Below are 12,762 nucleotides of genomic sequence, written 5' to 3' on the forward strand. Positions count from 1 at the left end.
CGCGACGGTCGCTCTACAGCCTCGCGAGATTTGCAACCAAAACATGTGGACTTCTCGATGAAAGTTTTGATGAGAGGTAAAATAGACCTGACTTGTGATTCTAAAGGATTCCGGGTTTTAATTTGGCAAAGTCGCCATCTATCATCTATCTATCAATTCCCATCATTAACGCCAGCACACCAAAAATTGGGTATCAGATGTAAGAATTTTCGAGTGGAAAAGAGTCTGAGGGACTCGGATTCTAACGGGTGCCCCTATTCCATCTCGATGGTTCCAGGGGGCTTGCTCGTCAAGTCATACTCCACACGGCACACCCCGTCAACTTCATTCACAATCCGAGTCGACACCCGCTCCAAGAACTCCCAGTCGAAGCGGAAGATATTGGCGGTCATGAAATCCGTCGTCTGCACAGCACGCAGCGAAATCACCTGCTGATGCACACGCTTGTCTCCCATAACGCCAACCGCCTTCACGGGCAACAGCGCAGCAAACGCTTGGCTGATCTGGTCGTATAGACCCGCCGCTCGGATCTCCTCGATGAAGATGTGGTCTGCCTTTCGTGCAATGGCAACCTGCTCGCGTGTCACCTCGCCCAGCACCCGGATTGCAATACCTGGGCCGGGGAAAGGGTGGCGCATCACCAGGTCATGCGGGATTCCCAGTTGGCGGCCTAGTTCGCGGACTTCGTCTTTGAAGAGCTCGCGCAGGGGCTCGATGAGCTTGAGGCCTTGGCCGTTCATCATGCGCTCAGGGAGGCCGCCGACGTTGTGGTGCGTCTTGATGGTTGCGGAGGGCCCTTTGAAGGAGATGCTTTCGATTACATCGGGGTAGAGGGTTCCTTGGAGGAAGAACTTGATGGGGCCGGCTTTGGGGGAGTTTTTGGCTGCTTCTTCGATCTTCAAGGCTTCGGCTTCGAAGACGTCGATGAAGGTGCTGCCGATGAACTTTCGCTTGGCTTCGGGGTTGTCGGATATGCCTTTCAAACCGTCGAGGAAGAGGTCGGAGGCGTCGACCACAGTCAGGTTGATGCCCAGGTGCTCGGTCAGGGTCTTCTTCACCTGCTCGCATTCGTTGAGACGCATGCAGCCGTTGTCCACCAGTACAGCGTGGAATCGGTCGCCAATGGCTTCGTGCATGAGTTTTGCGGCGACGGTGGAATCAACTCCTCCACTGACGGCTCCAAGAACCTGTCCCTTGTCTCCTACCAGGGCTCGGATTCGGGCAATTTCTTTGTCCACGAACTTGGCCATCGTCCAATCTTGTCTTGCCCCGCATATACCCACGGCAAAGTTCTCCAGCAGTTTGACTCCCCGCGGTGTATGGGTTACCTCGGGGTGAAATTGTATTCCATAAATAGGTTTCGTTTCGTGTGCAATGCCTGCATAGGGAGAGTTTTTGGTGGTCGCAATGGTGTGGAACGAGGCAGGAAGTGCACCGAGTTTGTCTCCGTGCGACATCCACACCCTCAAATCATCCTCCAAATCCTTGAAAAGCTTGTCGACATGGCCATTGTGTCTCTTGGCCTGAACGTCTGCATGTCCATATTCCCTCTCGGTTCCAGCAACAACATTCTTCCCGTGGTGCCATGCTATCTCTTGCAATCCATAGCATATCCCAAGAATCGGTACTCCGAGCTCAAAGATAGCTGCGTCGACATGTGGTGCGTCTGTTTCGTAGACGGAATATGGACCTCCTGAGAGGATAACGCCCTTTGGTTTCCAGGAAAGCTCGGCCAGCTTCTGGGTGCAAGGGAGCATCTCAGAGTAAACATTGAGCTCACGCAGTCGTCTCGTAATCAGATGGGAATATTGAGATCTGTGGTTTTGTTAGAACGACACGGTTTTTTGCGTGTAAGAGACGCGTAGGAGTCACCGACCCGAAATCGAGGGTGAGGATCGTGTCGAATGTCTTGTGTGGCTCGTCAAGAGCGAGAACTCCGTTGGTTGCCATGATCTGAATAAACAAAGCCGACACAGAAGTTCTAAAGTTAACCAGGGGGGAGTAATATGGCGGTGGGGGGTTTGTTGTGACCCTGAGAGAGTAAGGAATGCATATGAGGGGGAAGAAGTGGGGTCTTCGTCAAGAAAAAAGGGCGGAAATTAATTTTTCGGATCTTATCACCACGCGAAAATACGATAAGGATTTTCATTTGAAACTGGGGACTAAACTTTACTTCATCTCACTTCCAAACAGTCACAATGGTCAAGAAGAGAATAAGAGACCCCGAAGTCCTCGAGGAGGCGCCTCCACCTAAGTCTGGGGCTGATGATAGTGGAAGCGATGATGTATAAGCTCTCCTTCTCTTCCCACTAACCCCTGCTGACCGAATCTCAGGATGTGGACATGGTCAATATTGAATTTGAATGGTTCAATTTCAAACCGGACATCGATTTTCATGGAGTCAAGAGCCTATTGAGGCAACTTTTTGACGTTGACTCACAACTCTTCGACTTGTCCGGCCTCGCAGACCTCATTTTGTCGCAACCAACAGTTGGCTCTACGGTGAAGGTGGATGGAGAGGATACGGACGCCTACGCTTTCTTGACAATACTCAACCTCCATGAGCATCGAGAGAGAAAAGTCATCAAGGATTTGACGGCTTACCTGGTCGAGAAATCAAAATCGAGTCAAGCACTTGCACCACTCAGCAACGTGCTCGCCTCCTCATCGCAAGTCGGGCTTGTCCTAGCGGAACGTCTGATCAATGTTCCTGCAGAGATTGCCCCACCGATGTACACGATGCTCATAGATGAGATTGAGGCTGCTGTGGAAGACAAGGAGCCTTACGAGTTCACACACTACCTCATCATCTCAAAAACGTATCAGGAACTAGCCTCAGCCTTGGACGAAGAAGACGCACCAAGAACAAAGAAGAGCAAGGCGAGCAAGACTAATAGGGAGACTTTTTATTTCCACCCAGAGGATGAGGTTCTGCAACGGCATGCTCTGGCATTGGGATCATTTGAGTATAGCAAGGATGAGGGCGAAGGAATGGCAGACAGCAAGAGGGCATTTTCTGACATGGGTATCAAGCCACAGGGTTCAATGATCTTGATTGAAGCAGGTAAGTTCGAAGGTGCAGTAAAAGCCATCAGCGAGTACTTGAGTCCACCGCAATAAATCGATGACCATCCTCAAAGTCTGTTCCATTTATTCTGGTATCAGTCTCTGCATCAAATACTCGACCTCGACTTCCTTCGTAAGTGGAATCACAAAGTCAGCATACATTGCGACCACTTGATCTACGTTGATTTTGTTTGGCCCTTCAGCACCTGTACTAGGGTCCGTCCCATAAGTCCTTGCCTTCAACCGTAATCGCTCCAACACTTTCTTCTCAACAGCTTCATTTGTAATCGCTGCCCCGATCCCCTCCCGATCCTCTGCCTGTATCAACTTTGTGAATCTCTCTGGCTCCGCCTGAAACTTTGACTCTGCAACAAACTTGCCAAAGTGGATTCTCCTTGAGAGCGCCTGTAAGCACAAGATGTCGGCGGTTGCTGCCGATCCATAGTTCTCCTCCGTCTCGCCCCTGTCTTTTCGACCAAAGTCTGCACATGCTGCTGGGAGGAAGTTCTTTATGTAGTGATCTTTGATCTTTTGGTTGACATTAACATCGTTCTTGTGGAGGATTTTTGGATAGTGAAGAGGCTGAAGAATGGGGGATTGCAGGGCGTCGGGGAAGAAAGGATATTCGTCTGGGGATTGGAAGCGTCGAATTAGAGAATCAAGCTTCTCCCGCTCACGTAGTGTCCAATCAAGAAAGCTGAGGTTGCTGTTGGGTATCTTGAGAGCTCCAGGCTTGTAAATGGTGCCGTTTAGGGGAAATTGAACTCGCTCAATGAGGTGAAAAGTGATGGTGTCCTCCAATCGACTGTGAAAAGTATTCTGTCAGCTTTGGCGTAATTACTAGTTTCTGATACTTACATGAGCTGGAAACGGATGTTCGAGAGGTCCAAAGCCTTTGAGGCATCCGAAAGGTCTATTGCTGCATCCATTGCTTACAGTGGTGGGGGAAGAACGAGTGAGTGAACAGCCAACGGTGAGGGGGAGAGGAAGCTTTTAAAGCTGAGAATGGAAAGTGAGATGCACAATTAAATCCGCGTTCGGAATCCCTAGGTCTGACAAGTCAATGGCTTATTGTCATCTCTCGTCAGACTTAAGTGGAAACTGAATCCTCCAACTCTTAGGCAAGAACCTTAAGCTCCCAAGCGGCCGCTCCCAAGCCACAAATGTGGCGTTCGAGGGAGCCTGCGAACCAGAGTCCCGTCCACACGACCAAGATAATAAACAAGACACTTGACTTTTGGCTCCTGTCACCTGCTCCACCGCCTGCAGATCTCGACACGACCTCCCAATCATTATCGCGACTTTACATGTTTTGCGTACGGTGAAACCCCACGGATGGCAGGTTTGAGCAGCCGCAATGGCTCTGACTTTGGAGGACCAGAGGAGGAGGACTCGATAATATCGGTAGGTTTTGCGGTCCCTCGAGCTCGATCCTAAATCTGATGCAGCGCAGACACGAGGAATCGAAGCATTTGGGCGGAAGGTCACGACGACTGCTGGGCATCTTTTAATGCCACTGGCAACTGGGGACCCTCCTTCAAGTACACATTATCAGACTGCAATGAGCGACTTGCACAAACAGCTAAGACGACCAAACCTACAAAGAAGCGTGTTCTCTTTTGCCAAAACTACACCTACCGACCTTGTTCGTTCAAAGCTATCAACCTCAGAAATCCAATACCGAGCCCTGACATATCTACCTGACGAGCTCCTGGCGAATATTCCCGATGATGAAAACACATATTCCTTGTTTCAGGGCTTTCAAGCCACGATGCCAGAGAACAGCGCGGATAGTAAACGGCATCGAAGGCGGATATCGAGGGGGAGAAAGCTTTTAGAGGACGACAAGTCGGAATCAGAGACCCCGCCAAATATTGGGAAGCTCAAGAGGGAGAAGAACTCCTTGAACCACCAGCTAGAGATGATGAGTATTCGCAAGAATATGGCCAGCAGCGAGATTCACGAGATAGACAACAAGATTGCGAATCTTAATAGCATGCGGAAGATAATATTGGAAAGATTAGCAGGGCTAGAACAGGAGGAGGCTCTGCTGGAGCATGACAGTTTGTGCTCCAAAGCTCCAAAATTTGCGGTAACGCTGACCTATCTATCTATAGTTATGGATGTTGAGAACCGACTTGAAGATGCTCAAGAGCAACTGGACGATGCTGAAGCATTTGCTCTGGCTGCAAAGGAAGAGGAAGATTTAGACAAGCCAGACGATTCAGCAATGGATGCATCTTTCATGTCCGAGTCGATATATGAGAAGCTCCCTTCCGAAAATAGCACACCAACAAGACCGAAACGGCATAAGACCATTCGCCGCAAGTCGATGCCCATTTTGCATGAGCATTTTGAACCTGGGTCTATGATCAGAGAGATTCAAGCTCATAATGATAATATCACAGCTCTTGATTTCGATGTTCCTTTTGGTACTATGGTTACCTCTGCTCTTGACGATACAGTTCGCGTCTGGGATATGAGTGCAGGGAGGTGTATTGGCCTTTTGGAAGGCCATACTGCTTCTGTACGAACTCTTCAAGTAGAGGATAATATCGTTGCGACAGGTTCCATGGATGCAACAATTCGGTTATGGGATCTCAGCAAAGCACGTTATGAACCACAAGATAACCGTATCAATAAGGGCGTTGATGAAGACGAGGATCCTTTAGCATTTGGCAATCCGGAAGATGAAGAATTCGAACCGCCTATGGACAGCATGGCAGACTGTCCATTGTTTACCTTGGAGGCTCATGTGGACGAAGTCACTGCATTACACTTCAGAGGCGATACCCTTATTTCGGGTTCGGCGGATAAGACACTTCGACAATGGGATCTCGAAAAAGGGCGCTGCGTACAGACTTTAGACGTCATGTGGGCGGCAGCTCAAGCATCCGCAACTATGGGTTCTAGCGAGGGTGGTTGGCGGCAGACCGGCCGATTGCCAGATGCATCAGCAGATTTCGTGGGAGCTGTACAAGTATTTGATGCTGCACTCGCTTGTGGGACAGCAGATGGTATGGTCAGATTATGGGATTTGCGGAGTGGCCAAGTTCATCGGAGTCTTGTTGGACACACTGGTCCAGTAACTTGTCTGCAGTTTGACGATGTGCATTTGGTCACAGGTAGCGCGGATCGTAGTATTCGAGTAAGTCTCACGTCACCTCACGTCACAAACTCGTAGTGTGCTTGACTAAAAGCCGACAGATTTGGGATCTTCGGACAGGTGCAATTCATGATGCCTATGCATACGATTCTCCAATCACAAGCATGATGTTTGATAACCGCAGGATCGTTTCGGCCGCAGGTGAAGATGTAGTAAAAGTGTACGATAAGCTGGAAGGGCGACACTGGGATTGCGGTTCGGGCGTCACCGCCGAAGAAGAAAGCAGAACCCCTGCCATAGTGGAACGCGTCAGGATCAAGGATGGGTATGGCTCCCGTTTTCGTTCTCCCGATTTGTTTTCACTCCTCAGATATGCCTTCAAAGCATACACTCGTGAAATATTGTTTCAACCTTCTCCTCTCCTCTCACTAGGCAATACTAACGCCTGTAGCAGGTACCTGACCGAGGGCAGAAGGGACGGAAAAGTAGGAATATGGACGTCTTGATCATCTGGACCATGGAATAGCATATAGAGGCGTTTTGCTGGTGGGAGAATCGACCAGGGGATGGCTCCTTGTAAATATTTGTACGGATATACCTCCAATACATATTGCCGTTCGAGGAAAGCGACTCCGTCAGTCTACGTTCAGTGCCAATGCATGGATGTTACAATGCTTCCATCTTCTAGCTGCTTATCTAAGCTGCTTCTCTGGTGCCAAGTCATTCAAAAGGGACACCTCTGTATTCCGACAAAGCCATTCTTTAACGGTTTCCCGTCTTTCCCTACCAGGAATGTGGCAGGTGCAATCTGCTCGTAGATTAATTACAGGGGGGGCGGTGGGCGACGCTGCGCTGGCAAAATTGAGCGAGGCCTCAGAACATTTGCGGCAAAAGATTTGGAAAGGAGGGAGGCACCGCCGAGAGCATGGGATGAAAGTGACTTGCTCGCCCCCATCCCAGCTGAAATAAGAATATTGTGGCATTATTGTCTCAATGAGCCGAATTACATCAGACCATACCTGTGTCAATGCTATATAATGATGATTATGTCCACAATTCTCTTCATCCGAAGTCGAGACAGTAAGTCGAGACAAAAAACTCATCGAAGTCCAGACGACAATTTGGAATATACACATTATCTGAATACAAAGCTTATTATTACAACTTGGCTATAGAATTGCGGAGATGTGCAACAGAGCGCCGAGAATGAATTGGAGGAGACGATGATCTTCCTGCAGTTGACGATCTTGTTGTATTTGAAGGTGATGGTCAAATTACCGGTTTGGTCACTATAATTTGAGCTTTTCCGCACTCGAGATTCACTATCCGTTAACGACACCATTTCTCATTGTCTCAGGACCTTTGGAATATTGAAGCGATATGCACTTTTCAATCATCATTGGATCCATATCTCAAGGAGAATCTCGATGTCCCTGAATTATTGGTAACGGTCCCTCCTCGTGGCACTACTTGCAGATACCAAATCTTCTAAGGCAAACACTTCTATAGATGTGGTGCAATACCTTTAAATGCATTATCTCGAATAGAAATGTTTCATTTCCCTCCTCCTCTAGTGCTCAAAATTAAATTTGTTTATGAATGGAATTTTGCGAAGAATAACATCTGTACGTGAGTCGAAGAAAACATGCAAAAACTGAAATTCTTCAATATTCTCCATCGTATGTACTAACCCGCTAAACACTTCCCATCCTCCTTTTTATTTATATTGGTGTTCAGTCTGATGTCCGTTGTTGCCCCATATAGGGAACAATAAAATCCGCTTCGAGTCTGTGTGTATGCTCTCAATCCCAAATTTGACCTCAATATATCATCTTGATTTTCCATCCAACCTTCAGAACTCTCGCAGCGATCAAGCATGCCGCAGCAGCCGTATAGGACAATCCAGCAAAGATAATCAAGCCGATGTATTTTCCTCCATTGGCGATTAGGATCTGTCCTCCGATCGGGAGTGCCGTCAGAGTTCCGAAGGCCACAAACATCCCTAGGTAACAGGGAAGTCAGCAATTGCTCAATTGGGATTGTTTCGGGAGAGGACATTGACTTAAGAAAGTCTCATGAAACAGTCGCAAATAGGAAGAGGTTTCTCCCCCAACACCTACAACAAGTGGAGTAGTATCTTCCGTAGTGCTCGGTTTTGCACATCTGGCCAACGCAAACAGGGCTGAGGCTGAGATTTGAGCCGCTGACGAAGCCGAATATGACGGCAAAGACAACGGTCATTGCAGTCGAATCTCCGGCTGGCAGCCAGAGCGCAAAGCATGTGATGATGCACAAAACAATGCTGAGGATGAGAGTGTTCACTCTGCCTATCATGTCTGCGGCCAAGCCAGCGAAGAACCGTCCAAAGAAAGAACCACCGTTCAGGACAGCAATGATTTGGAAGCCGAAGGACGAGCTGTGGCCATGAGACGTGGAATAGGACGTGAGATAAGTAAGTGGTACAAATATTCCCCATTCCATGAGAAAGATCCCAAGGCTCACAAACGCGAAAGGGGGATCTTTGAAGACCGTGAGGTCAGGGGCCACACTCATAAAACTGGCCATCGGCTTGCCGGGCAGCCTACCCCTGACCAAAATATTCGCAAGCCCTAGGAGGCCGGCGAGAATGAACCCCATGATTCTGGTTGCCCACGCGAAGCCTAGCATGGGAAACAGCTTCTGGAGCATCAATGGGAAGATGATGCCGCCTATGGAGCCGCTAGTCATCGCAATTCCGGTGGCGTTTCCTCGCCTGAGAAGGAAGAAATGGCCGATTGATGATATACACGGTGTATTGATGAAAGCACCACCCAGGCCATTCAAGACGCTGTACACCATGAAGAAATGCCAGTACTGTGTACATAGTCCCAGTAGGAACATCGAAGCGACGAGGAGCACGGATCCACAAAGCATCAGTAGCCTTGGACCGTAGGCGTCAAATATGGGGCCAATGGGGGCTCCACAGAAGAAGGTCAAGAACACTGGACAAACCAGGTCAGCACTGGTTCATTTTGAAGGGGAAATTCCCGGGGGCATAGAAGATTCCGATGTATCACAGCTCGCGAGACATTCCATAAGATGAGGAGAGGATATGCATACGGGAAAGGCCAAAAATCCATCCTATCTGACTTGAAGTATAGTCTTTCAGCTGATGAGTGCTAAAGTACTCAAGCAAAATCCCAGTAGAATTAATAATCCCGAAGACAGAGAAGAGCCCACAAAATGCGCCGATGACGACACAATAGCCCCTCAGGCCGCCTTCAGGAAAGTCATCTTGCTCATCCGTGAGGGTCGAGGTATCAGTGTCTGGCTCTGCGTTTTGGTCGTAGAGACCTTTTCCGCCCTGATCGGAGGGGCATTGGGTGTTCAGTGCAACGTCATGTGCAGTGGGGTCTGAAGGGTTTATGGCGGTCTTTTCGACATCGTAGTCTGGAGTAGTGCTAGAAACTTCATTGTTTGTGTGGTTTTTTAAGCAGCTGTCCTCTGCCCCATAACCAGCACTTCTTTGCATGCGCTCACTCCAAAACGGCCTTGGTGTTTCACAACGCAATGGTCGAAGTTAGGAGATCCCGGGAGGTGAAATATAAGAAGAGAAAGAAAACCAACACAGAGTGGGGTAAGGAGGAAAGATAAAGAAACGCTTCGGAGGCGTCCGATGTGGAGGCCGCTGCACGTGACGAGACAATTAGGTAATGACTACCTAGCTGGGTACAATACGTCCCAAGCCACACCCATCATCTCCGGAAGTGCAGGTCATAGAATGTGGACCCGTCTTGCCCTGGAGAGGGGCTCTCTTCGAACGTCCGCAGCCAGTGCCACACGGAGGACGGAGATGGAGATAGAGATGGATATTGGCTTTGCCTGTCTCTCCATTGGCGATATGAAACCCACTTGATCCCGTCTGCATCAACCGAAATCCCGGGGACCAGAACATTACCTGTTGGAATGCTCCCACATAGAAGGGGTCCCGGGGGCCAGAACCTTTGCTTTTGGAATGCTCCCATATGGAAGGAGTCCCGGAGTTAAGTAGCCAGAAAATGAAGACACACGGACCACCGTGCATGCTGAGTAAAAAGCTTCACTCTGCAACCCCCAGGGCTCACATATCTCTCGGGAAAACTCCCAAAAGCCAACCTATAGAGAGTGAAGATACCCGGATTGCGAGTACGAAGGCTTCAAGCTTGCATCCTCCTCATCCGCGGTTAAACGCCGGCGGTGATAGCTAGTATGAGTATCGTTCATTGGCCGCTGTATCCTGGACCCCGTTCTAGATGTTGGATGATACCGCTATGAGATCATGGTAGCATTTTTATAAATACCTGACTCTTTCCCACTCTCTCGTTCCTATTTCACAATCCCTATTACCATCAGTTGACTTTCTCTTGAAGCTTGCATTCAGTGTTTTTTCCATCTCTAGTACTACCACCGACTTCTACACTCAACTACAATGGCTTTTGCACCTCCACCGCCGCCTAAGACCGCCCTGGGCTATTATCGCATGCTGGCTCCCACTGCCTCTGTTAGAGTCAGCCCGTTGTGCCTCGGGGGCATGAACTTTGGTGATGCTTGGTATGTTCTCTCAATCGCTTCAAGAACCCAAATATTTATGAGGAGACGACAGGAAAGATTTCATGGGCGAATGCGGCAAGGAGGAGACCGAGAAAATTCTGGATTACTTTTATGAGTGTGGCGGGAACTTTATCGATACGTCGAACAACTATCAGAAAGAAGAATCCGAGATATGGATTGGGGAGTGGATGAAGAAGCGCGGCATCCGTGATCAGATGGTGATTGCAACGAAGTTTACCACATGCTACAGAACTGGCTATGGTGAAAAGGAGATCATCGTTAACGCTTCAGGAAACGGGACAAAGTCGCTACACTTGTCACTGGAAGCTAGCTTGAAGAAACTTCAGACCAGCTATATTGACTTGGTATAGTTACTATGTTGCTGAAACGCCCTTTTTGATGCTGACGCAATGTCAGCTTTACGTTCACTGGTGGGACTTCACCTGCTCTATCCCGGAGCTGATGCAATCTCTCAATACTATGGTGCTACAAGGGAAAGTGCTTTACTTGGGAGTATCGGATACACCTGCCTGGGTAGTTTCGAAAGCCAACGAATATGCCCGACAAAACGGCATGCGTCAATTCTCGGTTTACCAAGGGCGGTGGTCAGCCGAACATCGGGATTTCGAAAGGTAAGGAGCGGGAGAAACTTTTCCCTTATTCCAGTAGCGTCTGGAACAACACCTTTCATGAACAATTGCTAATTCTCTCGTTCCGTAGGGACATTATTCCCATGTGCAAGGTAAACATTCCCTTTCCGGGATCACCGGTATCCAGGTATATATATAGTGTTGACCTTGCCCAGGAAGAAGGAATGGGATTAGCTCCCTGGGGCGCCTTGGGAGGCGGCAATTTCAAGAGTGATGAACAGAGACAGAGCCAAGAGGGCCGAAAGATGGGAGAAGCAAGCCCAGCAGCAATCAAGATCTCCAAGGTCCTTGAAAGAATCGCCAACAGCCACAATGCCGAGATTACCAGCGTCGCATTGGCGTATGTGATGCAGAAAACACCTTACGTCTTTCCAATCGTGGGTGGGCGTAAACTCGAACACTTGAAAGGCAATATCGCCGGGCTAAGCATCGACTTGAGCGAGAAGGATATGGAGGATATTGAGGAAGCAAACCCCTTCGACATTGGATTTCCCATGAACTTCCTGGGTGGACCTGGTAAGTTGTGTTCACTTTTGCCCCTGTAATAATATCCCACAAGTTGTGGTAAACCCAAATTTGGGGTTCAAATTCTTGCTTCACTCCTGGAAGTGGATTTCAAGTTCCTACCTTATTAAGCAGTACTGATTCAGTAATCTTCAGGCGGCGTCAAGGATCCAAATGACGTTTGGCTGATGTCGATGGCTGGCAAACAGCAGCATGTGCCGGCTCCTCAAGTATGTGGTTCCTTCCCTGGCAAACCATAATGTCCGAGCTCTTACTGATTTTTCATCTAGGCAATCAAGCCCGTCAAGGTGGGAAAATAAGGTTTACGAGCTCCTCAATGTCACTGTATGCCGGATGTTTGAAGAAAGATAATTTTGAAATATGATTTTCGACCTGATTTCACTGCTCTTTGTTCGATGGAGCAGGAGACTCTTTCAGATTTCTATCAACATGTATAGCAGCTCAATCCCTGCGCCTTGAGCGAATTCACCAAGCGCCGCTGTATGCGAAGATACCTTAATCCTGTTAAGTTGACTGCGAGCACTGTAACTCTTGCCTCATTGTGGTTGACTAGGACCTTTTGCCACAGCTCGTCGGTGTTTTGCTAGTAACAGGATGGGCAAATACACGAAACTCTGACCATATTGTGTTTCTTACAATTAGATTGAGAGTTAGTCCGACACCAAGTAATACTTTCTCCTTCTAGTACTTTTTTGTTTTGATATCGGCGAGTTACCGATGGCTACTTGCCTTGCCTATTTGGGTACAGTAAGCAAGAATCCGGGGTAATTAGCGTGTTTCAAATCAATCGCTTCCCAGCCAGTCCCAGCTCAGTCTTCCGTGACGCATTCACCCAACAGGGCAGGG

At 48.6% G+C, this 12,762-nt stretch overlaps 6 protein-coding genes across 6 annotated transcripts; 3 read left to right on the forward strand and 3 right to left on the reverse strand.

Annotated features, from left to right (window-relative positions):
• Window positions 1-89: 89 nt before the first annotated feature.
• Window positions 90-2,105, reverse strand: K444DRAFT_344331 (putative GMP synthase). The gene has a single exon (XM_024872053.1). The coding sequence runs from the start codon at window positions 1,755-1,757 to the stop codon at window positions 255-257; it is 1,503 nt and encodes a 500-aa protein (XP_024739432.1). The 5' UTR covers window positions 1,758-2,105; the 3' UTR covers window positions 90-254.
• Window positions 2,106-2,198: 93 nt separating this feature from the next.
• K444DRAFT_524205 (uncharacterized protein) lies at window positions 2,199-3,120 on the forward strand (the record flags this gene model as incomplete). The annotated part of the gene is made up of 2 exons (XM_024874339.1): window positions 2,199-2,285; window positions 2,335-3,120. 2 exons carry the CDS (start codon window positions 2,199-2,201, stop codon window positions 3,118-3,120), a joined length of 873 nt encoding a protein of 290 aa, XP_024739433.1.
• A 30-nt stretch (window positions 3,121-3,150) lies between these two features.
• Window positions 3,151-3,995, reverse strand: K444DRAFT_641840 (chorismate mutase; the record flags this gene model as incomplete). The annotated part of the gene is made up of 2 exons (XM_024884671.1): window positions 3,151-3,871; window positions 3,925-3,995. 2 exons carry the CDS (start codon window positions 3,993-3,995, stop codon window positions 3,151-3,153), a joined length of 792 nt encoding a protein of 263 aa, XP_024739434.1.
• Window positions 3,996-4,290: 295 nt separating this feature from the next.
• Window positions 4,291-6,884, forward strand: K444DRAFT_585753 (mitochondrial division protein-like protein 1). The gene is made up of 5 exons (XM_024877940.1): window positions 4,291-4,470; window positions 4,520-5,129; window positions 5,184-6,214; window positions 6,274-6,497; window positions 6,627-6,884. Exons 1-5 carry the CDS (start codon window positions 4,402-4,404, stop codon window positions 6,676-6,678), a joined length of 1,986 nt encoding a protein of 661 aa, XP_024739435.1. The 5' UTR covers window positions 4,291-4,401; the 3' UTR covers window positions 6,679-6,884.
• Window positions 6,885-7,588: 704 nt separating this feature from the next.
• Window positions 7,589-9,769, reverse strand: K444DRAFT_610583 (MFS general substrate transporter). The gene is made up of 3 exons (XM_024879777.1): window positions 9,272-9,769; window positions 8,293-9,153; window positions 7,589-8,174 (listed from the first exon to the last, which is right to left on the reverse strand). Exons 1-3 carry the CDS (start codon window positions 9,681-9,683, stop codon window positions 7,993-7,995), a joined length of 1,455 nt encoding a protein of 484 aa, XP_024739436.1. The 5' UTR covers window positions 9,684-9,769; the 3' UTR covers window positions 7,589-7,992.
• A 525-nt stretch (window positions 9,770-10,294) lies between these two features.
• K444DRAFT_610585 (Aldo/keto reductase) lies at window positions 10,295-12,535 on the forward strand. Its single transcript, XM_024879778.1, has 7 exons — window positions 10,295-10,741; window positions 10,794-11,106; window positions 11,159-11,373; window positions 11,462-11,483; window positions 11,547-11,907; window positions 12,052-12,125; window positions 12,186-12,535. Exons 1-7 carry the CDS (start codon window positions 10,620-10,622, stop codon window positions 12,213-12,215), a joined length of 1,137 nt encoding a protein of 378 aa, XP_024739437.1. The 5' UTR covers window positions 10,295-10,619; the 3' UTR covers window positions 12,216-12,535.
• The last annotated feature ends 227 nt before the right edge of the window (window positions 12,536-12,762 follow it).

This window comes from Hyaloscypha bicolor, assembly GCF_002865645.1.
Source record: "Hyaloscypha bicolor E unplaced genomic scaffold K444scaffold_53, whole genome shotgun sequence".
In the NCBI taxonomy this organism is placed as follows: domain Eukaryota; kingdom Fungi; phylum Ascomycota; class Leotiomycetes; order Helotiales; family Hyaloscyphaceae; genus Hyaloscypha; species Hyaloscypha bicolor.